Source organism: Miscanthus floridulus, chromosome 5, assembly GCF_019320115.1.
Source record: "Miscanthus floridulus cultivar M001 chromosome 5, ASM1932011v1, whole genome shotgun sequence".
In the NCBI taxonomy this organism is placed as follows: Eukaryota; Viridiplantae; Streptophyta; class Magnoliopsida; order Poales; family Poaceae; genus Miscanthus; species Miscanthus floridulus.
The window spans coordinates 142,130,495-142,158,465 of NC_089584.1; the positions used below are offsets into that span (position 1 = coordinate 142,130,495).

The following is a 27,971-nucleotide window of genomic DNA, read 5'->3' on the forward strand; positions in this document are numbered from 1 at the left end:
AATAAAACCAAGACACGCACAACAACACAATGCACACGCGAGGGATAGACAATCCCCTAAATTCAAATAATGTATGACAAAAAAGGTGAAAAACAAAAATCTAAACACGTTTGTAAGAAATGATGGGAAAAAAGATCATGTACATGTGCTTCATCCTCTACTTTATGTGACAAAAAAGGAAAAAAAACATAAAGTTACGTTGTTTATGGGGCCAAAAAAAGAAAAAAACCTAAAGCTATGTTTACATAGCTGAGGCATCCTAACGAACAAACGATTTGAACCTTATTCTACACGATCCGATCATATTGATCCAGCAATTAACATCTACCTTTATTGTATATCGATAATTCAATTAATATTTTCATTGCAACACGTGCGTGTCGCACGTGAAATGTTCAGCAATTTTTGGCCCATACAAAGCGTTTTGCGTTTATGCTACCCTTGCCCATAATACAGTCACAAGCCAACACCTGGCCCATTTTGGCCCAATCGTCTCTCCGACACTTCCGCCTCCAACCTTGAAAATTCCGAAGGCGCCGTCGCACGGCGGCCGCCCCTCCCTCCACCGAGGAGATGTCCATGCCGCAATCCTTCCTCCTCCTCCCCTCCTTTTTACCCCCAGCTTCCCTCGTTCGCGTCGCCTCGCGGCCGCCGTCGTCACCATCCTTCACCGCCCTCAGATTCCACCGCGTCGACGCCAAGCTTTCCCCGCCACTCCTCGCGGCATCCCACAGTCCTCCCGGCGGCTTCTGCGGTTATGGTGACTCCGGCGGCAGCGATGGAGGAAGTGGAGGTGATGGCGGGAGAGGAATGGATTCTCCTGACCCCGGAGACGGGTGGCGGCGGCGGTGGCTCCAGGCCCTCCACCCGGAGTTCCTCCTCCTGTTCCTGCTCCTCCAGTCCGGCGCCGCGTCCGCACTCGCTGAGGCCCTCGGCAACTCCGGAGATGACGCGGGGGGCGTGTGGGAGGTGAGGGGCGGCACGCGCACTCGCCTCGTGCCGGACCCAGCCTGGACCTCCTATCTCATCGCTGGGGACGATGGATCGAAGCGGGAGGACGAGGATGAAAAGGCGGGAGGCGGCCCTGAGAACCTGGCCGCCCTGCGGAGGCAGCTGGGGCGGTCGTGGCGGCGGTGCACCGATGTTGCTGTCCAGCTGCTGCTCCCCGACGGATACCCTCATAGCGTCAGCAGCGACTACCTGAACTACTCGCTCTGGCGCGGCGTGCAGGGCGTGGCGAGCCAGATCAGCGGGGTACTTTCCACGCAGGTAGTGGAGCTCATCTCATCTGAGCGTTTATCGCAATTCTTTCAAGCAGATAGGTAAAGGGTAGCATATTTATTCCCTGATGAAACGTTTTCTTCAGGCTCTGCTCTATGCGGTTGGGTTAGGGAAAGGAGCGATACCCACTGCTGCTGCGGTGAATTGGGTGCTGAAAGATGGGCTCGGGTACCTTAGCAAGATCATGTTGTCAAAATTCGGACGCCATTTTGATGTTAACCCCAAAGGGTGGCGGCTATTTGCTGATTTTCTGGAGAATATGGCTTATGGGCTGGAGATTCTGACTCCAGTGTTCCCTCACCTGTTTGTTCCAATTGGGGCGGCCGCTGGTGCTGGTCGCTCAGCAGCTTCTTTGATACAGGTTAAGACTTACTTTGGTATTGATTATCAGTATTCTATAGTTTGCATTTATGGAAATGTATGCTCATTATATCGTAATGAAGGTGTTCTGCCTTGTGTATCTCGTTATCCTCACACTTGGGAGCTATATGAAGATGAGTCATACAGAGTTGAGCCTATAATATGGTCATTAGAAGATGTATGGCTATATTTGAAGATTTTCATAGCATGTTTATACTCATCACAGCAATAAACACAGAACTTCTATATGATCCCATTTTGGTGTTATTTCTGCTAATTTCAGTGAGTTTTGAACTGTACTGGACTGGGTCTTGTTTCTAACCATGTAATTTCTCTGACTCATGCCTTGTTGCTCACTTCCATACTGAAGCTTTCTCATAATGAAGAATAACAATTAACAACCAAATGTGAGAATGCCCATGCTGCACAATATGAGAATCCAGTTTTGTCTGCTTTTTTTCATATATGAATGAAAATGGCATAATACAGCATGTCAATGTTGTTTCCTCTATATGCTGTGTGGTATGAAAGGGTTATTTTGTCACTTATATTTATTCTTACTAATGTTCCAGCAATAGCATATTTGCAATTTTGTTAAATGCATTAATCATGTATCTATCTTTCTTATTGGAGTAAACCACTGTTTTAGTTTATCATCCTTCAACAACTTCGACAGATTATCATGCTTCGTTTTGGTACAATAATGCAACACCTTTAATACTGTAAGTTTCCATGCCTGCAGGCTGCCACCAGAAGTTGCTTTTATGCTGGATTTGCAGTACAAAGAAACTTTGCTGAGGTGCGCTTATCCTCATATTTGAAGAATTTTCACTTATTATCATTTTAGGGCTAATAGTTTTTTTTTTTCCTTTTACTGTGTATCAGTCCATCAAATCATTGTTGTATGCTTATGTGCCTTACTGGTTGAGACTTTCCTGTTTTCAGTTATCTACTTAATCCATCTGGAATTGTACAACTAGATGATATATCCACCTTTTACAGGCGAAATTTATCTCTGATAGATCTTTACTGTTTTAATATAAATAATAAATATATAACACAGTAGAAGGGCGGGCCTGGTGCAAGTGGTAGAGTCTTACCGCTTGTGACCGGAAGGTCCTGGGTTCGAGTCGCGGTCTCCTCGCATTGCACAGGCGAGGGTAAGACTTGCCACTGACACCCTTCCCCATCCTCAGACCCCGCACAGAGCGGGAGCTCTCTGCACTGGGTACGCCCTTTTTTTATATAACACAGCAGAGGAAACACTTACTGTTTCCATCTCAAAATTTGTTATCTGCCATAGATCTTGCTCATATTTCATATCCTGCCAGCTTAGATGTTTAGGAACTGGAAACATTTTGTGGTCTCCTACAAGTATTTTGGAATTTGATATAGTTGTGAAGTGTCAGTTGTCAACACTACCTTGTGGTGGTGCAGAACAGCTGCACCACCCAGTGCATTGATAGAGATGCCATAGCATTTCTCTCAACCCACTAGCCGCACCACTTCCATTTGTATTTGTACAAGGAACTCATGCATCACATTATGAAATGAGCACTTAAGAATTAAGATCTTAAAATTCAGTAAATGCATTGTTTTGCTCTTTTCATTGCATTTTCATCTCTGTGACGGAAAAGAATTGAAAATGGCATTTCAGGTTATTGCAAAGGGTGAAGCACAAGGAATGGTTAGCAAATTTGTTGGCATAGGGCTTGGCATTGCATTGGCTAATCACATTGGCTCATCTGTACCATTAGCTCTTATTTCGTTTGCTGGAATTACTGCAGTTCACATGTATTGCAACCTCAAGTCGTATCAATCAATCCAGCTCAGAACACTGAATCCTTACCGTGCAAGTAATTTGATTTCTTCACTGATGTTTATCTCCATTCTGTGCTGATTTTCATCATATCACCACAACTTTCGTATGAATGAAAATTTTTAATCAGTGAGGCTACTTTGTCATTCTATTGCCTTAACAAAACTAGCCATGGAATAGAAACTGTTTAGAGAGTAAAAACTGGTAGTTCATTTCTGATAGATGGTTGAATGAAAGCTGGAACCATATATTTAGTTTGTTAGTTATATTTTGCTTTAGAAGGGCAGGCCTGGTGCAGTGGTGCGAGCTGTCTCACTGAGTCACCAGGTCGTGGGTTCGAAGCAGCCTCTCCGCAGATTTTGCGGGGGAAAGGCTGGTCTCGGTTTATCCCTTCCCCAGATCCCACTCATGTGGGAGCCTCCGGCATTGGGTCTGCCCTTTTTTTTTAGTTATATTTTGCTTCGATAATACTCTCTTACTCCAACATTTCACATTTTGCTGTATAGGATTTTATGGGGTAGAAACATGCACTGTACGTACCTGATCCCTTGTATCGATGCTCTATTCCTTGACATCTACTCCCTCCATTCGAAATTATAAGTCATTTTGGCTTTTCTAGATACATTGTTTTTGCCATGTATCTAGACATAATATATATATCTAGGTGCATAGCAAGATCTACGTACCTAGAAAAGCCAAAACGGCTTATAATTTGAAACGGAGGGAGTAGCATTTATTCTTTAGAGTGTGTGAACCCGTATTTGCTTTCAATATAAGCAGAGATGTTTTTTTTTTCTCGAACAGCGCAGGAGAACTGCGCGTCATTTCATTAAGGTAGAGAAAAAATTACAAAGGTCCAAGTGACCCAACACACACACCCCACTCCCCAGAACTAGGTTACAGACTCGCCACACAAAAAGGAAAAAAGGACGACCAAACTTCTCCAAGCATTAAGCTCTAGAAGGCATCAACCTGAAAACTAGCTCCTAGAGCAATGTTTTCAAGTCGTCCGATTAATCACGATTAATCGTGATTAATTGTCCTAATCGGTCCCTACTGACTGATTAGGGGTACCGTCGACTTGTACAAGTCGTCCGATTAATCGCGATTAATCATGATTAATCGTCCTAGTCGGTCCCATGGCGACTAGGTTCGACTGGACGACTTGAAAACATTGTCCTAGAGTTTGGAGGCCCCGGCCGAGCACCAGAGCCCACCCTCCGAGCTAATAGCCCTAAGGACTTCCTGAACACTTGGCCTCTTTTTATCAAAGACACAAGAATTGCGATGCTTCCAAATCTCCCAAGCCACCAAAATTATCAAGGAGTTGAGGCCTTTACGCAAATCCTTAGGGACAGCCGCAGTTGTTCTCTTCCACCACCCTGAGAAACGAATCACAGTAGGCTGTGGTGCCAACTGTAGCATTCCCAACTGATGCAAAACCAGGGCCCAAATTTGCCGGGCAAAAACACAGCCCACTAGCAAATGGTTTATTGTTTCATCCTCTTGATCACATAATGGGCAAGCCTCAGGATGGGGCAGATTCCTCCTTGCAAGCCTATCGGCTGTCCAGACCCGGTTGTGAAATACCAACCAGATGAAGAACTTGCAGCGCGGAGGAGCCCAAGTTTTCCAGATCCTTCTCCAAGACCCAAACTTGATGGTTCCCTCAAAGAAGGCTGCATAAGCTGATTTACTTGTGTAGGAACCATCCTGAGTTAATTTCCATCTATATTGATCTGGAATCTCCGGATGCAAAATAAATCCATCCACAATGTCCCAAATACGAAGGTACTCAAGCATGACCACAACTGTACGTGCTCCTTTAATATCCTGAACCCAACTATTATGATGCAAGGCTTGCGTCACCATCCTTCTCTTGGCTGTTCGATTTGGGACTGCCTTGAACAGGTTAGGAGCTATTTCAGCCATGGTATGCCCCCCCAGCCATCTATCTTTCCAGAACAATATCTCCTCTCCATTTCCTACTATGGCATTGACTGCAACATTGAAGAGAGCCTCGGCTTTATGAGGAACAGAGATAGGAAGGCCGGCCCAAGGCCTTTCAGCATCTGTCTTTTGCGCCCACAGCCACCGAATCTTCAGTGCACATCCCAGAAGTTCAAGATTATGAATCCCAAGACCTCCATACTCAAGTGGTCTTTGCACCTTTTCCCAAGCTACTAGGCAATTGCCACCATTGGCCTGCTGGTGACCCTTCCAAAGGAAGGCTCGCCGTTTTTTGTCAATAGCCTTAATCACACATTTTGGAAGGTCCAGGGCAGTTAAAAGGTATATTGGGACAGCAGTCAGCACAACCTTCACCATGACTAGCCGCCCAGCTCTGTTCATAAGAGAAGCCTTCCATCCAGGGAGATAATCTGCCACTTTATCCACTAAAGGTAACAGCGCCTCTTTAGTTGGTTTTCCAATTGAGAGCGGGAGGCCAAGATACATGCAGGGAAAAAACTTTATAGAACATGAGAGGATGTCTGCCATGAGAGCCAATTCCTCATCAGTACAGTGAATAGGGGAAACTGAGCTCTTAGCTAGATTAGTTCTAAGCCCAGAAGCATGTCCAAACAGATCTAGGAGGTGCTTGATGGTGATCAGATCCAAAATATATGGTCTCAGGAAAATTACCGCGTCATCAGCATAAAAGGAGACCCGATGCCTTGCTTGCTGAATGGCCAGAGGCTGCAACAAACCCATCGAAGTAGCGTGATTGACCAAAGAATTTAGGACATCCATAACTAGGATAAACAACATTGGTGACAGCGGGTCACCCTGTCTGAGCCCACAGTGATGGAAAATAGAGTCCCCAGGCTGTCCATTAACCAAGACATGTGTCGAAGAAGTGGACAGGATCAGACAAATGAGGTCCCGCCATCGCTGACCAAAACCCCACCTTGCACATGACCTCCAAGAGAAACGACCAAGACACAGAATCAAAAGCCTTGGAGATGTCCAGTTTAAGGAGGATATGCGCCTCTTTCTTCTTATGCAGGGTTTTAACCATCTGTTGGACCAGCATGAAATTGTCATGGATTTTCCTTCCTCTCACAAAAGCGCTCTGATTGAGTTTTAAGCAGAGATGTTTTCATGTGAAACCAATTATTCTTTAGAGTGATAATGTTACAGGGATGTGATTGAACATTTTTAGTTCCTGTCCTTTTTATGTAGGCTTGGTGTTTAGTGAATATCTGTTAAGTGGACAAGTTCCATCAGTCAAAGAAGTTAATGATGAGGAACCTCTTTTCTTCAATCTGTCACTTGGTGCTTCACGTCAAGTAAGTCAAGGTTACTTTTTATTCTTGCACTGATCACATTTCTCTTCTCTCCGACTGTTTATGTTGCTCAGTGTTTAGCCTCTAGAGGCCCCTGTTCTAATACTCATGTGCACAGCTAATGTCTTTGGTAATGTCCAAGTTATAATTATGCCATTTGTGTCCGATACAACCAGCTTCTCATTATGAATCCTTGAGTAACTTAATGGTACATGTTCAATCAAGAACCTTTCATTTATTTTATATTTCTCATTTTGTGCACCTCTAAATTTTTGCAACAGCAAAGCAAGATTTTGTCAGCGGAAGCAAAAGATGCTGCAGACAGAATATGCTGGCGGTTACAAATGGGTTCTAAGCTTAGTGAAATAATTGAGAGTAAAGAAGATGCTTGTGCATTGTTTGATCTTTACAAAAATGAGCAATATCTGCTTATGGATTACAAGGGAAAATTTTGTGTAAGTTCATCTTGAAGCAAGTATGTTCCAATTGTCAGTTTTGTTGTTACCACTAATAAGCTAACAACATTTTATCTTTTTACAGATTGTACTTAAAGAGGGATCTTCTCCAGAAGACATGCTCAAATCTTTGTTCCATGTTAGCTATTTGTATTGGCTAGAAAGGTATATGGGTTTCAAACCAAGTAATGTTGCCTCAGAGTGTAGTCCTTGTGGAAGGCTTCAAGTATCCCTGGATTATGCTCAGAGGGAATTCAGCCATGTCAAACATGATGGTTCTGATGGTGGCTGGGTTATGGATGGTCTGATTGCGAGGCCCTTGCCCGTTAGAATACGAATAGGAGATGGTACTCCTTAGGACTTAGCTCTATTAACTGTCCTCGGAGCTACATCCCTTGGAAATGTACAGTTTGCTTATTATCTGATCAAGTTTAGGGAGAGTAATATTTTATCAAATTGCTAGTGTGGTTCGACACCATATTCATAAGGCTTGTAACTAGCAGTCCTCAAATAACCTGGTGCTCGCTTGCAGTTTTTACCCTCATAGTAGGATGGAACTGGCTACATCTCTGGTATAGCTTTTCTCGAGGATGGGATTCTTTGTAGTTGGTTTTGACTTTTGAAGGCTGTACTAGTGCAGTAGTGCTCACAAGTCACAAGATTAAGAGCACTCAGGCTGTTATAGAGATTCAAGACAGCAGATGAAGGATTTCTAGATTTGTCAATGCTCAGTATGCCTACCTTGTGTGCTTGAGATAAATTTTACTGGCAATACTTGTCTGGTTAGCATTATTTCAATAAAATTAACATTCCACAATGTTAACGCGACATGTGTGAGAATGTAAAACTTGTAATTTGCTGAGTTATGTTCTACTGCCTTGAATCATGGCCCGGCAAGTTTACTTTCTTAAAGCCATGTGTCTATGATGGTTTCGCAAACTCATGTTATGCTGTGGCAGGTGAAGTTTTTCTCTTCCAGTTTGCTTTCTCAGTTATTTCTGTTGTATTCACTGTCTTTCAGTTGTATGATTGTATCATGGGACTGCATCTGTGCTTTAAAATTTGCGGTTGAATATACCGTGGAACTGCCTCCAGGGCTTTACAAATTGGAGTTAGTTGTCTTCAACAAATTGGAGCACTCAGAGCGAAAGTGTCGTGTGCCAGAAGCGTTCAGGCTCTTGTTCACTGCACTTTTCCATCTCGTGCTGTGACTCTTGCTTTTTCGACTTCAAACAGAACAAGATTTGACAGATTTGTGCTTGAGATGATAATCGGGTGTTGCGAAGGATGGTGCCTAGAAGGGAAGACTGAAACAGAGCTAAAAAGAACTGGTAAAAACAATTTTAACAGTTGTATATGGATTAGGTCTTGTTCGGCTGGTATTAAAGCCGGCTGATAAGCCGGTTGAAGCTGATTTTTTGTGAGAGAAAAATACTGAGCTGGCTGATAAGTTCAAGCGAATAGGTCTCTGAAAATACTGTAGATTCTAGCTGATAAGCCGGCCGTAAATTTTGTGGGTGATTATTATTACCTTTTGGATTGGAATAATAGTGATATCCGGTGTAGATCCTCTTCAGGAACTTTCCTTGTCCAATTGAGAAATATATGAATAGGTTACTCGTTAGTATTTGTTTCGAATGTCAAAGGATGTGTGCCTCTCAACCCAGCCAGGAAAAAAGTGCAACATTTAACTCAACACAAACGGCAATATATATAGCATATCAATAAAGATTCCATCTCAAAATCTAATGGGTTAATTAGGATCATGCCCGTGCGCTGCAACAGGACAATTCTTATCACCGCGTGTTGTCTTAACATGTGTTGTACTATTCCAAAAAAATGTCATCCTAATGTATGACTATTCCAACAAAAATGGTACTTTAAGCGTGAAGCTCACAAGATTTTGTTTAGTCAATCATCAATATTACGAGTTTTCATGAAGATAAATGATTTTGTCATCCCCGAAACCTAAACCAAATTGGAACCAAGACATATCATTCTTTTTCATCTGCCAAGGTTTATATCCATAGGTTACAACAGGAGCAAAACATTAAACTAAAGTAGTACAATAAAGCATGACACCATATATAACAAAACACAAAAAAATTCTTGAAAATACATTAAGCACAATGATCCCCTGAAGGGAGACAATTCTCGACAGTGTAGAACAGATAGGAGCAACAAAGCTGATATCGAGAAGGAAATCGCCTCAGCCACCTTCATCTTCCTAAGCATTGAACACACAATATATCTCGCAAGCAATAAATAGACACAATTTCTTACATTTACAAGCTGCACAATAGTTTGTATCCTAACATGTATGGTCACTGAACTACTTGTTTTGCTTCCCTGGACGAAATTTCTGGCATTGCGAGATACTGCTCAATTTAAAGAAAGAATAATTCCAACTTAGTTTCAACCTTGGATATTGGATCATGCAGGTACATACCTGAAGGTAACTCTTGAGGTGGTAGAACTATTAGGTGAGGCCCTTGATTACCGCAACCCTCGTGATAGTCTTTGGAGTTGCCTATATACGAAAGAAAGGAATAAAAGCAAATGAAAACTAAACCACTAAAATTCCAAGCAATTGACGAAGCATCTATATTACATATTATCCAGGCCTCTGAGCTGGGCAATGGCATTGATGAAGCGGTCGTGGAGCTCTGCGATCCAGCAGACACGGCTTAGCATCAGCTGGTGAGGACGGGGCCACACCCGGGTTGCCTTGCCCACACAGAGGCTGATCATTTGAGCTCACAGCACCAGTGTTGGGCTGCTTCTTCGAGGAAGGGAACATTGTGCTCTCTCGGGTCCTTGCAGCGGCTTTCCCTCTTAAATCTTTCTATGCTCCATTATAGTTTTAGAAATCAAAGATGAATCATACGAAGGAAGCCAGCATCTTGATATTAGAAATATTTAGAAGTGTTGCTACTAACATCAAAATCCCATATTTGAAAGTGGTAAATAACAGAGAAACATACTGAGAGGAGCATGGAGTTGGAAGTGGCGGCCAAATAATAGTGGCTGCAACAGCATACATTTGACAATACAAATAACTGCTGTAAAAAAATTGAATTGACAAGATTTAAATTAAAAGCCACAATAGTCACTATTACCAGAATGTGAAGTCATGAAGGCTTAATAAAATAATGAAGCACACTGGTGTAAAAAAATGCATTGACAAGATTTAAATTAAAAGGCATAATAGTCACTATTACCAGCAGCCTGTTCGGCTGGTGCTGATACGATCGTGGATTATTACCGCTGGCTGGTTTGGTGTGAGAGAAAAATACTGTTCTGGCTGAAAATTTACGATCGTTTACGACCAAGCGAGCAGGCTGCAAAATGTGAAGTCATGAAGGCTTAATAAAATAATGAAGCACACTGTCAATCATAGCAAAATAGCAGGAAAAAATGCAAATGGCAAAGATATCATAATTATATTCATTAATTAGTAGCCTGAACATACTTCAGGATTTTGCATTAAAACAAAAGAAAAATGGGTAGTCACTGATGCATGGGTAAGACCAGGTTTGAGATTATGTACAACAGTTTTAGTATTGGTTGTTGATGTATTTTGTTTGGCACTTCCATATGGAAGAAGATTTTGCTTTTCCCCCAAAATAGTTTCAGAATAATTTCCTAGTAGAAAAATATACCTACAGGCCACACTGAGATTGTTGGACAGATCACCGATCTGCTCCTTATGTACCCGCAACATGTTGGAAAGCAAAACAGATACATTTCTGATTTCAGCTACGTAAACCATTCCAAGACACAATTTAGTTGAAAACAAAGTGCTTTTCAGGCAGTTGACACACCTTGAGGAACAACCACCAGCATCAACATGAATTCAACAAGGTCACTCACAATTTAAAAAGGAGAAAGCACATGCCAACAATTTCCTAAATCTTTGGATTCAGAGGGAAGGGGTTCTGGAAAATCCGATGGATGACGCCCCAGTCAGTATAGGCACAACCATGGCACCGAGAGGGATAAAAAAATTAGAGGAATAAGAAATCAAGCTTCTTATCAATTGTTCATCACTTGTTGCCACTTATTATTTTGCATATAAAAAAGGAAGCTGGTTGGCAGACACATATATAAACCCTTAATGGACCATTATAAGGAGCAAATATATCTAAACTCAACAAAACGGGAATACCCAAATGAAGAATGTACTTCAGGCAACTCCAGTGCACCATGATACATGCATGCATTGGCTGGAACGTGCCAATTTCTAACTCTAACATAAACCTCCCTTTAATAAAAGTTGTCAGGTTTGAGGATATAAACCTATCAGCAATTCTAACAAGCCTGCTATTTTAAAGTTTTGGGGAAAAAAAAAACTCTATCAGCTTTTCTGTCCATGTGAACATGCTTGGATATAATCTCTTCTACTCTCCAAAACCCATATAAATATTACTGATTCATTTGGACTTGTGCTACAGATACGAAACATTTATACCTAGCTAATAGGGATTCTATATGGATCACGTTCAACCGTGCAGTTACTCTTTAAGAAAACTTGAAACGTAGATATGCATATTATGCAATCATAAATTTACGCTTGGGGACAAATATCAAATCTGAATGGTGGCTTGGAAAGCCTGAAAGAAAAACGTGCAGGAAAAAAAAAACCGTTTCACTTTGTACCTGTGCACCTTTTTTTTGTGCGCCAAAGGCGCGCATGATGGGCACGGGCTCCTCTCACGCTCCCCACCAATGTCGAAGTTCTGCAGCGACCTCCTGCATCTACGCGCCCCACGGCCTGCTCGAAACAGAACACAATAGTAAAAAACCATCGGTTCAACCACATCATCTTGGCTGCAGGCGCAACGCGCGACAAATTAGATCGAGCGGACAAAGCTGCTATCTATGGAGGCGAGGGGTACTTGTCGTTGGGGACTTGGGACCGAAGGTGTCGCGCTCGTCACGGAAGCCAGTGGAGATCGGGTGGGTCAAATTTGGCCGGAGTAGCAGCTCGGCCGCGGCAGCGCAGGCCGACGGCGAGCCAGACGGGTGTGGATCTCGTTCGGCCATGGTCCACAGACTTTCTGCCTGGCAGCCGTCGATTGCTTACGATTCCGTTTCGGTGTAAACACTAAATAAACGCGATTAGAAAGACAAAACTCCCAGCTTCGTCCGAGTCCGTCACACGTCACACGAGATCGAGTCCCGTTCCCGTCCCCTCTCCACCCCACATATCTAACCTCCTTCCTTCCTCATGCATCTTAGCCTGCCCTAATAGAACAAGAATCTTGATACACACAGGCTCTCTCTCCCGCCGCCGGCGGGCGTTAGCGGCATGGGGAAAATCCCCCGCCTGCTAATGGGGCGGTATGAGCTCGACAGGCTGCTCGGCAAGGGCAGCTTTGCAAAGGTGTACCACGCGCGCAACATAGGCACCGGGGAGGAGGTGGCCATCAAGATCATGGACAAGGATCACATGTCCAAGTTAGGTGCCGTGCAGCAGCAAATCATACGCGAGATCGAGATCATGCGCCGGGTACGCCACCCCCACATCGTGCGCATCCACGAGGTCATGGCCACCAGGAAGAGCATCTTCGTCGTCATGGAGTTCGTCGGCGGCGGCACCCTCAACGCCCACCTGGTCCACCGCGCTGGCCGCGGCATCAGCGAGGCCTCGGCCCGCCGTGTCTTCCAGCAGCTCGTGTCCGCGCTCGACTACTGCCACTCGCTCGGCGTGTACCACCGCGACATCAAGCCCGACAACATTCTCGTCGACGCCACGGGCAACATCAAGGTCACCGATTTCGGGCTCTCGGCCCTCGCCGGCACGGCGCAGCGGGAGGCGTTGCTCCACACCATCTGTGGGACGCCCATGTTCATCGCGCCCGAGGTTTTCCTGCGCTGCGGCTACGATGGCGCCAAGGCCGACGTCTGGGCCTGCGGCGTCGTCCTCTTCGCGCTCGTGGCAGGCCGCTACCCCTTCAATCATAAGGACACCAGCTTGTACCACATGATCCGCCGCTGTGACTACCACTGCCCGCCGTGGTTCAGTACCGGCCTCGTCGGCCTGGTCCGCCGCATCCTATGCCCCGACCCGGTGCGCCGTATCGCCATACCGCAGATGAAGGAAAATCTTTGGTTCAAGAAGGGCTTCAAGGAGATCCCACGGAGCCTCAGCGAGCCCGAGCTGCGCGACTCTGACTCTTATTCTGATGACGAGTCGATGGCGTCATCTACGTCGTCAGGGGACCCGGCCTCCCTGATGGCGTGCCCCATGCATACCTCGGTGTCAGCGCCGTCGCTGACCACACTCGAGAGTACTGGTAGCGTCGCCGTCCAAGCACAGCCGCGCATGCGCCGCCCCAAGAGTCTGAACGCGTTCGACATCATCGCGTCGTCACCGAGCCTCGACCTGTCTGGGTTGTTCCAGGAGCCGAGCGAGCAGATGCGGTTCGTGTCTGCCGCGCCCGTGTCCAAAATCATCTCCAAGCTGGAGGAAATCGCTGGGCACGTCAGCTTCACGGCGCGCACCAAGGAATACCAGGTGAGCATCGAGGAGACGAGGAACGAGAACCAGGGCGTGCTCCTTATCTCGGCCAAGATCTTCGAACTCACGCCTGAGCTCGTCATGGTGAAGATTTGCAAGAAGGCTGGCGACACCACTCAGTACCGGCAGTTCTGCAACAATGAGCTCAAGCCCGGCCTGCGTGGCCTAGTCGACGGACTGCCGGAGGACAACGCCGAGTGCATGGCCTCCATCTCTGGATGATTCTAGTATCTTTAATTTTATTTCATTAGTTCTATGTTAGTAGTATACTAGTTTATTAGGAGATTTGATAGTGTTAATACCTTAATGGTGTGTCATGGCACTAGTGTTAATTAACAGCCTGTTCGCTTGCTCGTATACGATCGTGGATTATAAGTTGGAACAGTATTTTTCTCTCACGCCAAACCAGCCAGCAGTAAATAATCCACGATCGTTTACGACGAAACGAACAGGCTGTAAGTTGCTAAAAACTCTAGGCATGTGCTTTCTCATCCAGTACTAAGTGTATCATGGTGTACACTTTTCACTTTTGTTCGTTACCGCATTTGGAAAACAGAATCTGTTGTTTAGTGCACATGTTGTTTTATTAACGGAAAATGTACTATTTTTCAGTGCATCTGGAAAACACTCCTTTCATTTTTTTCCTGTAGCTAACCTATCTAAAGAGCAAGGAAAATAAATTTTATGTGTTTCTAAGACCTCCTGTTAGGACTAGTAGAACATCAGGCAAGAAGAGGCTGAATGCTTAAAGGTGACAATTTTGTATGTTTATTTTTCCATAAGAATAAACCCATGGTTGACATCTTTTGGACAGGAATTTTACCACAACTTTGCAAGCAACACAAGTTTTTGGGAAATATTCCTGTTGATCAGAAGTAATAAGGAGACAAAAAGATGGCCGAAGACACGCAGTAGGGACATGTTATGGTGATCAGAAGTAATCGTCGTAGCATTTTGTCTCATGTCCACAGGATGCAACAAAAAGCATGAGTTAGAGAAATCCCGCTCCGGGTCTAGAAATCATCATAGGAACACGCTGAAGCGGAGTGCTCCGGATATTCGATCGATGCAGCAAGGAACTGGCAAGGCTGTACTAGTCCTGTAGCATTTGGCTTTTGCTTTGTATTACAGTTTCATACATGGATTCTAGAAGCGGCATAGCCACCGCCTTATATGCAAGACAACCTAGAGAAAAAAAATATAACTAATATGATTATCAAGTCAGTCTTATATTTGGAGGTGTGTGAGGATCTTATGATTCATTTGTGTGGGCACTCATGGTAAAAAGTTGTCATCTACCACTACTAGTAAATTTTGAGTGGCATGTGCCCTCACTCTACATAACCTAGCTTCACCCCTACTTATGAGTTTTAGTGATGATGAATCAACATAAGCATCTGCATTGGTAATATCGTAAGCGCACGCATGTAACTTAAGGTCTTGTTTGGATGTGCATATATTTATCTCAATCCACGTGTATTGAAATGTATTGGAGTAGAATTAAACTAAATTATATTCCAATCCACTCCAACACATATAGATTGAATGGATACACATACATACAAACAAGGCTTAAGTAGTTCCCGTGTACATCCAGGCGCCTTGTGAATATCACATCGATTGTAATTAAACGACATTTTACCTTGAGAATCCTAGTGACAAGAAGTGCAAGTCTGTAATCTGTGCATTTGTTGCATGACAGCAGCTACAGCCTGTTTATTGTCAACTAGCCACGCAATGGCATGCTTAAGGCTATATCAGTTTGTACCGTGCCGTCAGAAACTCTACCGTTCTACGCTCAACCACTGCAGTCCTGGAGAAGTACAGGACTGGGTATATGATCCCGTACTATGAAATATATGCATCAAAACCTTAACAATTTTTGGGCTTAAATGCAAGTGCATGTACAAACTGGTAAGTAGCAATACATGAACACACTGAACAAGTACAACATCAGGCTGTGTTCTCTCAAGCCTGGAGACAACATACACAAACCAACCACCACATAGAGTAAGCAGCCACCACCAGATAAACCGCTCTCTTGATATTTACAATGAACAAACAAATTATCAGAGCTACAACAAAGACAACAAAAAGGAATTCGAAAGACGCAGCAGAGTTCCCAACTGGTGGTGAACCTGTCTACGCGCTAAACTGTATTGGGGAACTTGCATCATGAAATTAAAATGCCTGGGGCAAATCGTGGCATTTAAAGCCATTTGAAGTCGAATAGACACAAATATCACAAAGGTCAAAGCCTAGATCATCTGAAGCTTTGATTTTGGTGGTGGGATGGTACGAGGCAGTGATGAAAGCACATTGAGTTGGATCAATATGCTAGTGGCTGCTGCAGAAGTACAATCAACTTGTTTATTGAACGGAGCCTTTAATTTCCATCCAATGTATTCTCTTGGGAAACGCCAAGCTGAACTTCTGAATCGCTTCTCAAACACAACTATTTCATTTCTCAAAAATCTTTGCCCGCAAAGCTGACACGTAAAGGACATCATTGTGCACTCATTGCACCCAAGATCATTCAGGCTTCCATTTTTTTCTCTGCACAGCTGACTCAAAAAGGACATCATTGCACCAATTGTTGCATCCACGATCATTCAGGCTTCAATTTTCTCACCAATAAAGATGGATTTTAGCTCCTTAGTGAAATGGTTATTCCAGTCAGAAAGAGAAGCAAATGGCAGTAAGCCATTCAAGGCTGGGATAAAAAACCCCAGCACAGCATAAAACATCCAGCGGCGAATCCAATACGGGAACCAGACAGACTCCTTGCTATCAGATACAGATATAGGACCATGAAGAACACGGTACAAGACCGATGGATAACAATTTCCAAGTAAATGGATGGAACAAAGAACCTCCCAGCATATAAGCCACATGTTCCCATCGCCACCAAGTGTGTTGGTACAGAACCTTCCAGCGAAGCCACAAATAACTCCCAACAGAATGATGTTGAAAGTTACTGGCATACTTGATCCAGACACTGCAGAACGCTGGAATGCTAACCAAACAATTGCCAGAATCATTACTATGCCAAAGAACATCCGTGTTGCAGCTATTACATGACATCTTATGAAGAGCAACCCGGAATTGAAGTTTGACACTGAATTTGGCACCCACCATGATTTAGATCCCTGCATGAGAGACAAGAGAGAATGTTATGACCGGCATCCAGTACTCCAGGCGAAGGCCCAGCAGTGGCTAGAGGGTGCGGCGGGTTAGGGGGCTTAAGGCCCATATTTATCATATTTTACATAATATTAGAGTTATTTTCTATTATTATTCAGAGACATATAAATACCTGTAAACTCTATTGAGGAAATTAAGCAGAAACAATTATTGTTTCCGGCTTCCTCAGAGAGCCGGGAGAAACCCTAGCCGCCGCCTTCTCTCTCCCGTGAACAGTACCGCGGCACTGTAGCGCCGGTACTGTAGCGCCGCCACCCTCTCCCTCCGCGAGATCACGGCGCCCCGCCGTGGTCCATCGCGGTTTAAGCCTCGACCCCCGATCACCGACCGCTACAACCTACGCTCAGTCAGAGGAGGAACCTCGGTTCCTATCAGCTTTACCAGAGACCTTGTCGATCATGGACACCCCCGCTGTCTCCTCCGCCGCGCCATCGCCGGCGATCCCGCCGGTGCCGACCGCCTCCACCGCGCCCCCTGCTACGGCGGGCGTTCTGGTGGTGCCGCCCTCCCAATCCTTGCCGACCACCGTCGCGCCGCGGCGGCTGTTAACGCCCGAGGAGGTGACGACCTCCATCGTCAATCTCAGCCATGGCGTGAAGGAACTGCAGGACATGATGAAGGCGTTTCTGAGCGGCCAGTACGTGGTTCCACCACCGCAGCCGTCACATCCTCCTCATCCGCCGCTGCCGTTGCCCTCATCCGTCTCGGTGCCGCAAATCACTTACCCCTACGGGATGCCTACGGACTCCATGCCGTCGCCGTCGACTTCCGTTCAGCCGTCGGTGTCCCAGGTCCCGATCCATATGCTGCAATTTCCGCACTCGCCGTCGCCGATTCCGGCTTGGGCCCTTGGATCCTCGGCGGCGCACCACTCCATGACCGCGCCGCTATACTCCTCGGCGCCGCCTCGGTCCACCATCCCTCAGGTTCCATCGACGGTCGCCCATGGGGGACCCTATGCAGCAGGGACCCTGTACGGCGGCGTGGACGGGCCACTGTTCCACGACACCAGCGACTCCGTGGCGGCCTACGCGGCCGTGCCACCTGGGGCCGACCAGGAGGGTCCCTACGAGCGCCCTCAGCAGGCCATGGGGGGCGGTCTCGACCGCTTGCCGCCCAAGACGCATCGCCTCGAGTTCGCAACGTACGACGGCTCGGAAGACCCCCTGAATTGGCTCAACCACTGCGAGCAATTCTTCCGGGGCCAACGATGGCCGGCCTCCGACAGAACGTGGATTGCGTCGTACCACCTCCGGGGCCTGGCGCAAACCTGGTACTACGCCCTCGAGCAGGATGAGGGCATGCCTTCTTGGGAGCGCTTCGTCGAGCTGTGCCGCCAACGCTTCGGACCGCCAGTTCGCGGTACTCGGCTGGCGGAGTTGGGGCGCTTGCCGTTCCAATCTACGGTCCAGGAGTTCGCCGACCGCTTTCAGGCGGTGTCCTGCCATGCACGTGGCGTCTCGGCCAAACAGAAGGCCGATCTCTTCGTCGGGGGCCTTCCCGAGTACATTCGGGTGGATGTGGAGATGCGCGATCCCCAGGACATCCAGACGGCCATGTACTTGGCACGGGCTTTCGAGCGTCGCGCGGCAGCCATGCCCACGGCGCCACCCCCGCGGGGTGCCCGGCCTCCACCTCGTCCCGGCCTGCCCCCGCGTGCCCCGCCACCAGCAGCGGGGGCTCCAGCTCAGCCGGGCGCTGGCCCCGCGGGCGGGCAGGGCGCCCCTCCCGTGCGTCAGTTCCGTCGCCTCACGCCGGCGGAACAGTTGGAGCGCCGCCGTCAAGGGTTGTGCTTCAACTGCAACGAGCCCTATGTCCGGGGCCATGTGTGCCCCCGGCTGTTTTACCTCGAGTCTACGGACTTCGTCGACGAGGCAGCCGGGGAGGTGCCTGCTGCAGAAGCCGACGCAGCCGCTTTTCCAGACGAGCCGGCCGGCCAAGGTGTGGCCGGTGATGCAGCAGATGCTGCTAACGCCCTTGTCGTTTCTCTCCATGCTGTTGCAGGAATCCGGCCGCCCAACGCCATGCTGCTCCCCGTCACCGTCAAAGACGAGAGTTTCCTCGCCCTCCTCGACACCGGCTCCACTCATAATTTTGTCCAAGGGGCTGTGTTGCGCCGTTTGGGCCTGTCTCCAGCTGGGGGTGACCACCTCCGTGTCACGGTCGCCAATGGTGAGCACGTGGCGTGTGAGGGCATTGCTCGGAACGTGCCCGTCCGCATCGGCGACGAGGACTTCACCATCACGTGTGTTGGCCTCAACCTGGGCGCCTTCGACTTCATCATCGGCTTCGACTTCATTCGCACATTGGGCCCCGTGTTGTGGGACTGCGACGCCCTTACCATGGCGTTCTGGAGGGAGGGCCGCCGCGTCACCTGGCAGGGCGTGCCCGGCCCTCAGACGCCCTCCCCACAGCAGCCGGTGACCGCGGTCACGACTGACCCGCGGCTACCTCTCCTGGATCGCCTGTTGGCGCAGCACGGTGACATCTTCGACGAGCCTACTGGGCTCCCTCCGGCGCGCTCCTACGACCACCGCATCCACCTGCTGCCCGGGACGGCCCCAGTGGCGGTGCGGCCGTACCGATACCCGCAGCTGCAGAAGGACGAGCTCGAGCGCCAATGTGCAGCGATGCTTGCCCAAGGGATCATTCGGCCGAGCACTTCGCCGTTCTCCGCGCCCGTCCTGCTGGTGCGCAAGGCGGACAAGTCATGGCGCTTCTGCATCGACTACCGCTCCCTCAACGCCAAGACCTCCAAGGACAAATTCCCAATTCCGGTGGTTGACGAGTTGCTGGATGAGCTCCATGGGGCTCGTTTCTTCACCAAGCTTGACCTTCGTTCCGGCTATCATCAGGTGCGCATGCACCCGGAGGACATCGACAAGACGGCTTTCCGCACCCATCAGGGCCACTTCGAGTTTCTGGTGATGCCATTTGGGCTCTCCAATGCCCCGGCAACCTTCCAGGCGCTGATGAATGACGTCCTTCGGCCTTACCTGCGGCGGTTTGTGCTGGTATTTTTTGATGATATATTAATTTATAGTCCATCATGGGCCGAGCACTTGCAGCATGTCAACATCGTCCTCCACGCGCTTCGGGTACACCACCTTCACTTGAAACGATCCAAGTGCTCGTTTGGCGCATCGTCGGTGGCCTACCTGGGCCACGTGATCTCCGAGGGCAGCGTCGCCATGGACGCTGACAAGGTCGCCGCCGTGGCTGCGTGGCCCCTGCCGCGCTCTGCCCGTGGCCTGCGTGGTTTCCTCGGCCTCGCGGGCTACTACCGGAAATTCATTCAGGACTTCGGCATCATCGCCGCCCCACTCACGCGCCTCTTGCGGCGAGACGCGTTTGTGTGGGACGACGATGCTTCGGGGGCATTCGAGGCGCTCAAGCGCGCTTTGACCACAGGACCTGTTCTTCAGATGCCGGACTTTACTAAGCCCTTCGTGGTCGACTGCGACGCGTCGGGCGTAGGGTTCGGCGCCGTCCTCCACCAGGGCGTCGGGCCCCTCGCCTACTTCAGCCGTCCCTTCGCGGCCCGTCACATCAACCTGGCGGCCTACGAGCGGGAGTTGATCGGCTTGGTTCAGGCCGTTCGTCATTGGCGCCCATATTTGTGGGGGCGCCACTTTTTGGTTCGCACTGACCATTACAGCTTGAAATTTTTGCTTGATCAACGATTGTCTACAGTTCCGCAGCATCAATGGATCAGCAAGCTATTTGGTTTCGACTTCTCGGTCGAGTACCGGCCGGGCCGCTTGAACATCGTGGCAGACGCTCTCTCTCGCCGGGACTTGGCAGATGGGGGGGCAGCCGTCCTGGTGGCCGCGGCTGCAGCAGCCCTACCTGTGTCGGGACCATCCTTCGAGCTTCTGGACGCCATCCGGCGGGCAACAGCAGCCGCGCCTGACGCCCAGCAACTGCTGGCGCAGCTCCAGGCGGGGGAGCTGGCAGCCCCATGGCGCCTGGCTGACGGCCTTCTGATCCATGGCTCCCGCGTCTACGTGCCGGACCAAGGGGACTTGCGCCAGCAAGTGCTCCTCTTGGCTCACTCAGCTGGCCATGAGGGCACCCAGAAGACGCTACATCGACTCCGTGCAGATTTCTACATCCCTCGTGATCGTGTGTTGGTGCAGGACCTGGTGCGTTCTTGCACCACATGCCAGCGCAATAAGACGGAGACGGTTCAGCCCGCGGGCTTGCTGCAGCCCCTAGACGTCCCCACCCAAGTGTGGGCGGATATCTCGCTGGACTTCATCGAGGGCTTGCCCAAGGTTGCGGGCAAGTCGGTCATCCTCACGGTGGTGGATCGCTTCTCCAAGTACGCCCACTTCATCGCGCTCGGCCACCCCTACACTGCTACGTCCGTCGCTCGTGCCTTCTTCGACGGCATCGTTCGCCTTCACGGGTTTCCGCTGTCCATTGTCAGCGACCGGGACCCCGTGTTCACCGGGCACGTTTGGCGAGACATCTTCAAGATGGCGGGCGTCCAGTTGCGCATGAGCACAGCTTTCCATCCGCAAACGGATGGCCAGTCCGAAGTGGTGAACAAGGTCATCGCCATGTACCTCCGTTGTGTGACGGGGGATCGCCCCCGCGCGTGGGTGGATTGGCTGTTCTGGGCGGAGTACTGCTACAACACCTCCTTCCACACGGCTCTTCGCGCCACACCGTTTGAGGTCGTCTACGGTCGCCCTCCTCCGCCGCTGCTGCCCTATTCGCCGGGTACAGCTCGGACCGAGGCTGCAGATGCGCTTCTTCAGTCCCGTGATGAGATCCTCGCCGAGGTGCGCCAACGTCTTTTGCAGGCTCAGCAGCTGTCCAAAAAATATTATGATGCCGGCCACCGCGACGTCGAGTTCCAGGTGGGCGACTGGGTGTGGCTGCGGCTGCTCAACCGCACAGCCCATGCACTCTCTCCAGGGGCCAAGGGCAAACTCGGTCCTCGCTATGTCGGGCCGTTCCGCGTCTTGGAGCGTCTTGGAGCGGTGGCGTATCGTCTACAGCTGCCCGAAGGTGCCCGTCTTCATGATGTCTTCCACGTGGGATTGCTCAAGCGCCACCGCGGTGACGCTCCAGCAACGCCGGCCAGCCTGGCGCCAACCTTTGACGGCCGTTACACTCCTAACCCGGCCAAGGCGCTACGTGTCCAGCGACGCCGTGACACCTGGCAGGTGCTGATCCGGTGGCATGGTTTTCCAGAAGAGGATGCGACATGGGAGTCCGTCGACGAGTTCCGCACCTTCTACCCCGACTTCCAGCTCGAGGACGAGCTGTTTGAGAAGGCGGGGAGAGATGTTATGACCGGCATCCAGTACTCCAGGCGAAGGCCCAGCAGTGGCTAGAGGATGCGGCGGGTTAGGGGGCTTAAGGCCCATATTTATCATATTTTACATAATATTAGAGTTATTTTCTATTATTATTCAGAGACATATAAATACCTGTAAACTCTATTGAGAAAATTAAGCAGAAACAATTATTGTTTCCGGCTTCCTCAGGGAGCCGGGAGAAACCCTAGCCGCCGCCTTCTCTCTCCCGTGAACAGTACCGCGGCACTGTAGCGCCGGTACTGTAGCGCCGCCACCCTCTCGCTCCGCGAGATCACGGCGCCCCGCCGTGGTCCATCGCGGTTTAAGCCTCGACCCCCGATCACCCACCGCTACAACCTACGCTCGGTCAGAGGAGGAACCTCGGTCCCTATCAGAGAATCTTTCTGATTACCACACAGGTTTGTTAAGATTGTATTCTTCATTGATTACTGATAGAAAAAGAAGAGACAGATAATGAGCGTACCCTTGAAGTGGCTGAACATGCTGCTGTAATATCAGTTATCCTTTGGTACGAATAAGTATAAGTTCCGTAGCCAAAGCAAACTGACATAATAATCACTGCACTAACAAGGAAATCTATGAGCGTCCTCATTATTTGTGCATGCCTCGTGTCCTGCATCTGAGTCTTGAATTTCTCCGTTTGGAAGGAAGCTTTCTGAAATCCCAAGGATAACTTAATCTTGTCTAACATGTGCGAGTAGGAGTTAAGTTCTAGTTGAGACTGTTTAAGTTGCAACTTTCTCATGCTAAGACTTATCTCAAATTCCTTGAGCTCATTTGACCGAGTTTGTTCTTTCAAAGATCTCTCAAATGCATTAAGGATGCGCTGATCAGCTTCAGGAGAAGATATGCTATGAGTACGACGAGTCAGCTGTTGACTGCCACCAGCACACAGAACAAGCTGACTTTCCACTGAATTTGAAAGGTCCTGCTTGATTTCCTGCGTTGGGTTTTGTGGACCACTAGTGCTCAACTTGCTTGCAGCATCAGAGTCTTCATGCTTAGAAGAACATTGAGGAACTGCACCTTGTCCATAGACAAGCATCTCATTAACAAGATGAAGCGTTGTCAATGTGCTGTTGAACGATTTCTCGAAGTTTCTCATAAAACTGTCTAACTTGTTACCATATATCTATATAAATGGTAAGTGAAAGATATATTAGGAATCCTTACAGCTGAGATGTGCGGTGATAAAGGGAACTAAGCTTACATTTCTCAATGATTCCTTCACTGCCGATGTACAGATCTGCATCCAAAGTACAGAGTCAGTTTCAAACTACAAATGGTTTCGTGGTTTTGTAAATTTTATTAGTTAAATTTTAGTGCAATAACCTTGGAAAGGAGTGCAGGCTGTAATCTTTCGCCTGAAGGATTCTTCGTATTAACAACCTGCAATCAACAAATGCATCTCCTCATTGTCCTGAACAGAAACCTAGGTGTACAAAAACATGGCATGTGATCATGCTAGGGTGAAGTTGCATGTGGGTGAAATATAGGATTTTCTCTGGTGCGCTCATGTGAAATGATGATGCCTCTGGAGAAATGTAAGTGAAATTGTCGAGTGGATGAACACATGACACGTAATCTCATGCTTGATTTCGGAATGGATAGCAAATGTTGCAATACAAGATGAACAAAAGTCGCGTGGCCCCCACGGAAATGAAAAAAAAGGTGACAATTTCCCTGCCCCAAAGGGTACGACTTACTGGTATGGCTCTATCACCCCTTCTCTGACCCAAGCTGCCACATTTGACATCTGATGCACGATTGCTCGGAATAATTGCAATTTTGCAACCACAAAGGAAACGAAATTGATCCAGGGCGGCGGTATTTGGCATTGCGCCCGCCTCCTATGTGTGGACCGACCCTATGCATTGTCGCTAAGAGAATTACGTACAATTCGGTAGAAACGGTAAACGGCAAAATGCGGACATACACACAGGTCGGCACCTCGCCACCAGCGCCAGAAATGGGGAAAGCTACGGAGAGGGCGGCCGAGCGAATGGCAGCACGCACGGACGCACCTGCGCGACGACGGCCGCGAACGACATCCCGAGGGGCAGCGCGAGGTCGTCCTGCACCTGCACGCCGGCGCCACCCTGGCCCTCGCCCCCGGGCGTAGCGGCGGGGGCCAGCTCCTGCCGCCTTCGCCGCAGCCGGAGCCCGAGCCCGAGCCGCACCCCCCTGCTGCGCCGGGCGGAGGTGGACTGGGAGGCGGAGGCGGAGGCGGAGCCGCAGGCCGAGGAGGTGTCTCCCGACGCCTCCGACGAGGAGGGGTCGGCGGGTGGTGGGTGGAGGCAGCCCGTGTCCATCTCGGCGGGGCAGGGGGCGAGGAGGGCGACCGTTCTGGGGTGTTCCTTTCTTCAGGCCAGGACACCTTGCGCTGTGTGATTTGGTTCCGTTTTGACTTCGCTTTGGAAGGAGTGGGACGGACGGGGACGCCGTCGGAACGGGCGGGCGGAGCGTCCCAGTCGAAGCGTCGTGGGAAAGCGAGAAATAAGTTATTACAGGGGGCTGAATTAGCCGTTGAAGTGAATTCCTGGGAAAGTTATTAATAATTCCATAATGTTTGCTTTGGAAAATTCGAAAGGTTCTTGGTTTTCTCTAATAAAAATAAAAAAGGAATTGGGGGAGACTCGGGGCAGAGCGGCGCAACGGCACGTGCACGTTTGGTTGGATGGGCTTGACGATAGCTGACGAGGGGGCCAGCGGCCCATCGAGTAGAAGGCTGGGCCGGGCCGGACCGCGCTATTTTGAAGGCCGAATGTAAGAGGACTTGGGCTGTCATGTAAAGGGACTAGCTTCTCTCAAAGAAAAAGGAAAAGGTCCATTTTGTCTCCCTCAATTATCGCGAAAGTTAGTTTTTTCTCCCTCGACTCTAAAACCAAACATAGTTCCTCCCTCATCTCTTAAAACCGGTCACTTGATCTCCATGACTGTTTCCATTGGTGGTTTTTCTTTTTTTTTATTTATGTTTATTTCGGCTGAATCTTTGAAAATCATAGAAAATCGTAAAATGAAAAATCCAATTGTGTTGGACTCCACATGAGTAGATCTACACAGTGAATATATGATATGGTATGCTTTAATACAAAGTTTTTTTTTGTAACTTCATATTTATGTTTTTCTGTAATTAATTTATAGTTGTTGTTTCTCTGATCCAATTGTAGTGAAATTTTTATGGTGGCCTAATCGTTGCATGCTTGAGTTGTAGCAAAAAAATCATGCTCATTGAATAATGCATGATTGAATGATAGATTTATCTATGTTTATGTTTGTTAAATAGTTTTTAAATGAAATTAAATCTATAACTCAGTCATACATGATCTAATGAGCATGAAATTTTCGTTAGACTCCACATGAGTAGATCTGCACAATAAACATATTATATGGTATGTTTTAGTACAAAGTTTTTGCTGTAGCTTTAGATCTATGCTTTTCTATAATTAATTCATAACTCCAGTTTCTGTGGTCCAATTATGATGAAATTTTTATGGTGGACTAATCGTTGAATTCTTGAGATGTAGCAAAATTTTTATGCTCATTGGATCATGCATGGCTGAGTTATAGTTTTATCTATATAAACCAAGATAAATTAATAGATAAATATATAATTCTGTCATATATGATCCAATGAGCATGAAATTTTTTCTACATCTCAAAAATGCAATGACTAATCCACCAAAAAAGTTTCACCATAATTGGACAAGAGAAATTATAGCTATGAATTCAATATATAAAAATATAGATCTAAGATTACAGCATATCATATCATGTTCATTGTGTAGATCTACTCATATGAAGTCCAATGCAATTGAATTTTTCATTTTATGATTTTCTGTGATTTACTATGATTTTTTAAATATTTAGCCAAAATACACATAAAAAGAAAAAAGAAAAACCACCAATGAAAATAGACATGGAGGTAAAGTGACCGGTTTTGAGAGATGAGGGATGAGGGAGGAGCTATGTCTGATTTTAGAGTTGACGGAGGAAAAGCTGACTTTAACGATAGTTGAGGGAGGCAAAATAGACTTTTTCTAAGGAAAAAAATGTAAAGGGACTAGCGTTTCTCAAAAAAATGAAGGGACTAGCAGCCCAGGGCGGAACGGACTTTTTAGAAGCCCAAATATAAGAAGGATTGGGCTTGTCAAGAACTGAGTTAACAAAAATTTTACAATATCATAAAGTAGGAAATATGGAGGTGTGAGGTATCACGATCACGTACCTCTCGCAAGCTAAGAGAAAATGTGCTTATGCTCACAGCTATACTAGGTGAATACCCCGCGCTTGATGTTATAGAAAGAACTTTATATGAAGTGGGAAGAATTTACAGTTATGGGCCCTTTGGAACTTGTGAATGTAAAAAAACACTGGAACATAAAACATATAGGAATATATTGCTTTGGAAAAACGTATCAATATTTGTATCCTCAAATAAATTTACTATTAAAATATATTCCATGGTCAATATACTCATACTTATTACACACCACAAATATTAGATCTTTTATATATATAAACTTTAACTGTTCGACAATATAGGACTTTTTTTTTACACTTTATTGCATGCTGCCGGCTGAAGCTCTATTTTGCTGCAACGCCTTTTCACACCTTTCTCATGTCTGATACCGCGACCCCCCCCCCCCCCCCCCCCCCCCCCCCCCCCCCCCCGACACGCGGAGTACGCCAAACTCGTAGGGTACGATGAGTGGATCGATATATCGATCCGAGTGTGGAGTGCAGCGCTGGACGCGTGAGCTGCTCCCACGTGCCCTCTCCTCCCTCGATCCAAGGTTGCTGTAGCTCCGGGATCCAGCTGCTGCTGCAAAGCCGGCTGTCGTCCATAGGAAAAAGGAGGCGCCAAGCTATCACTCTCATGCGTTTGCTCCGTCCGATGATTGAAGCATCTACTAGTACAGATTATAAAAGTTGGCCGGCCTCTGCTGCTTCATGCACGCGGGCATCAGATGACCAAACACCAAAGCATGCCTGGTTTCAGCTAATTCGAGTGCAGTCAGCAGCATAAGACTGTCTCCAATGGTCCGGACCTAAAAACGAGAGGCATTCGATCGTATAGGTAGTGCATAGCGAAAGGGTCACGGAACCCAAACTTCTCTTCTTCCAACAGCAGACGCAAACGAGAAGCCTCACCGTGCTGGCCGCAGTCGGGCCGCTCCCCGCCGGCCGCGCGTTGCCGTGGACCCGCCTCACCGTGCTGGCCGCACGCCGCCGCGGACCCGCCTCGCCGTGCTGGTGCGCACCTCCACGACGACGACCTCCTCGGCAACAGCAGCAGCAGCCGCACCTGCGACACCGCGAATGCGCTGAGCGGCCGAGGTGACAGCGCCAGCGCCAGCGCCGCGTTGATCTCTCTGCCGAGGACCTCGCTCTCCACCAAGAGCCGGTCAGCGCTGCCTCAGGCTTGGGCGCGGTTGAGCGCGGACGCCTGGGACGCTCGGCCTCAGGTTTGGGCGCGGACGCTGGGGAGCTCGGGTTCGGTCGAAATTGGCCGCCGAAGATCTGGAAGGAGCCGCAGTCGAGCGCTGACGCCGGGGGGACGCCGGGGAGCGCAGACCACAGATCCGGCCAGAGGGGCGGTGGATCCAGACCCCAAGGCCAAGGATCTGGCCGCGGCCACACCGGAACCGAGCCCGCCGGTCGGACCGTCGCCGCCGCTTGAAACAACATCGGGCTCGAGAAGAAAAG

At 48.3% G+C, this 27,971-nt stretch overlaps 3 protein-coding genes across 4 annotated transcripts; 2 read left to right on the plus strand and 1 right to left on the minus strand.

Moving 5' to 3' along the window:
• Positions 1-480: 480 nt before the first annotated feature.
• On the plus strand, positions 481-8,114 carry LOC136451012 (protein root UVB sensitive 1, chloroplastic-like). Its single transcript, XM_066451731.1, has 7 exons — positions 481-1,269; positions 1,367-1,642; positions 2,384-2,440; positions 3,299-3,497; positions 6,644-6,750; positions 7,029-7,202; positions 7,288-8,114. Exons 1-7 carry the CDS (start codon positions 574-576, stop codon positions 7,558-7,560), a joined length of 1,782 nt encoding a protein of 593 aa, XP_066307828.1. The 5' UTR covers positions 481-573; the 3' UTR covers positions 7,561-8,114.
• Positions 8,115-12,439: 4,325 nt separating this feature from the next.
• On the plus strand, positions 12,440-14,107 carry LOC136453918 (CBL-interacting protein kinase 25-like). The gene has a single exon (XM_066454471.1). The coding sequence runs from the start codon at positions 12,514-12,516 to the stop codon at positions 13,945-13,947; it is 1,434 nt and encodes a 477-aa protein (XP_066310568.1). The 5' UTR covers positions 12,440-12,513; the 3' UTR covers positions 13,948-14,107.
• A 1,644-nt stretch (positions 14,108-15,751) lies between these two features.
• On the minus strand, positions 15,752-24,662 carry LOC136451013 (protein CPR-5-like). Of its 2 annotated transcripts, none has more exons than XM_066451733.1 (5): positions 24,287-24,662; positions 23,595-23,651; positions 23,473-23,508; positions 22,726-23,394; positions 15,752-16,874 (listed from the first exon to the last, which is right to left on the minus strand). In XM_066451733.1, the coding sequence occupies exons 1-5, from the start codon at positions 24,572-24,574 to the stop codon at positions 16,338-16,340; spliced, it is 1,587 nt and encodes a 528-aa protein (XP_066307830.1). In that variant the 5' UTR covers positions 24,575-24,662; the 3' UTR covers positions 15,752-16,337. The 2 variants fall into 2 exon arrangements, with proteins under 2 accessions (XP_066307830.1, XP_066307831.1); XM_066451734.1 differs by having other exon boundaries at positions 22,726-23,282; positions 23,436-23,508.
• Between the last annotated feature and the right edge of the window lie 3,309 nt (positions 24,663-27,971).

What these genes read in the sequence shown, in the direction of transcription:
- LOC136451012 (XM_066451731.1), top strand. Translation starts at nt 574, where the DNA reads ATGTCCATGCCGCAATCCTTCCTCCTCCTCCCCTCCTTTTTACCCCCA. An exon ending in GCGGGGTACTTTCCACGCAG is followed by an intron (nt 1,270 to 1,366) that starts GTAGTGGAGCTC and finishes CGTTTTCTTCAG; the next exon opens with GCTCTGCTCTATGCGGTTGG. An exon ending in TACAAAGAAACTTTGCTGAG is followed by an intron (nt 2,441 to 3,298) that starts GTGCGCTTATCC and finishes ATGGCATTTCAG; the next exon opens with GTTATTGCAAAGGGTGAAGC.
- LOC136451013 (XM_066451733.1), bottom strand. Translation starts at nt 24,574, where the DNA reads ATGGACACGGGCTGCCTCCACCCACCACCCGCCGACCCCTCCTCGTCG. An exon ending in TCGCGGCCGTCGTCGCGCAG is followed by an intron (nt 23,652 to 24,286) that starts GTGCGTCCGTGC and finishes TGTTGATTGCAG; the next exon opens with GTTGTTAATACGAAGAATCC. An exon ending in AGCCTGCACTCCTTTCCAAG is followed by an intron (nt 23,509 to 23,594) that starts GTTATTGCACTA and finishes CTTTGGATGCAG; the next exon opens with ATCTGTACATCGGCAGTGAA.
- LOC136453918 (XM_066454471.1), top strand. Translation starts at nt 12,514, where the DNA reads ATGGGGAAAATCCCCCGCCTGCTAATGGGGCGGTATGAGCTCGACAGG.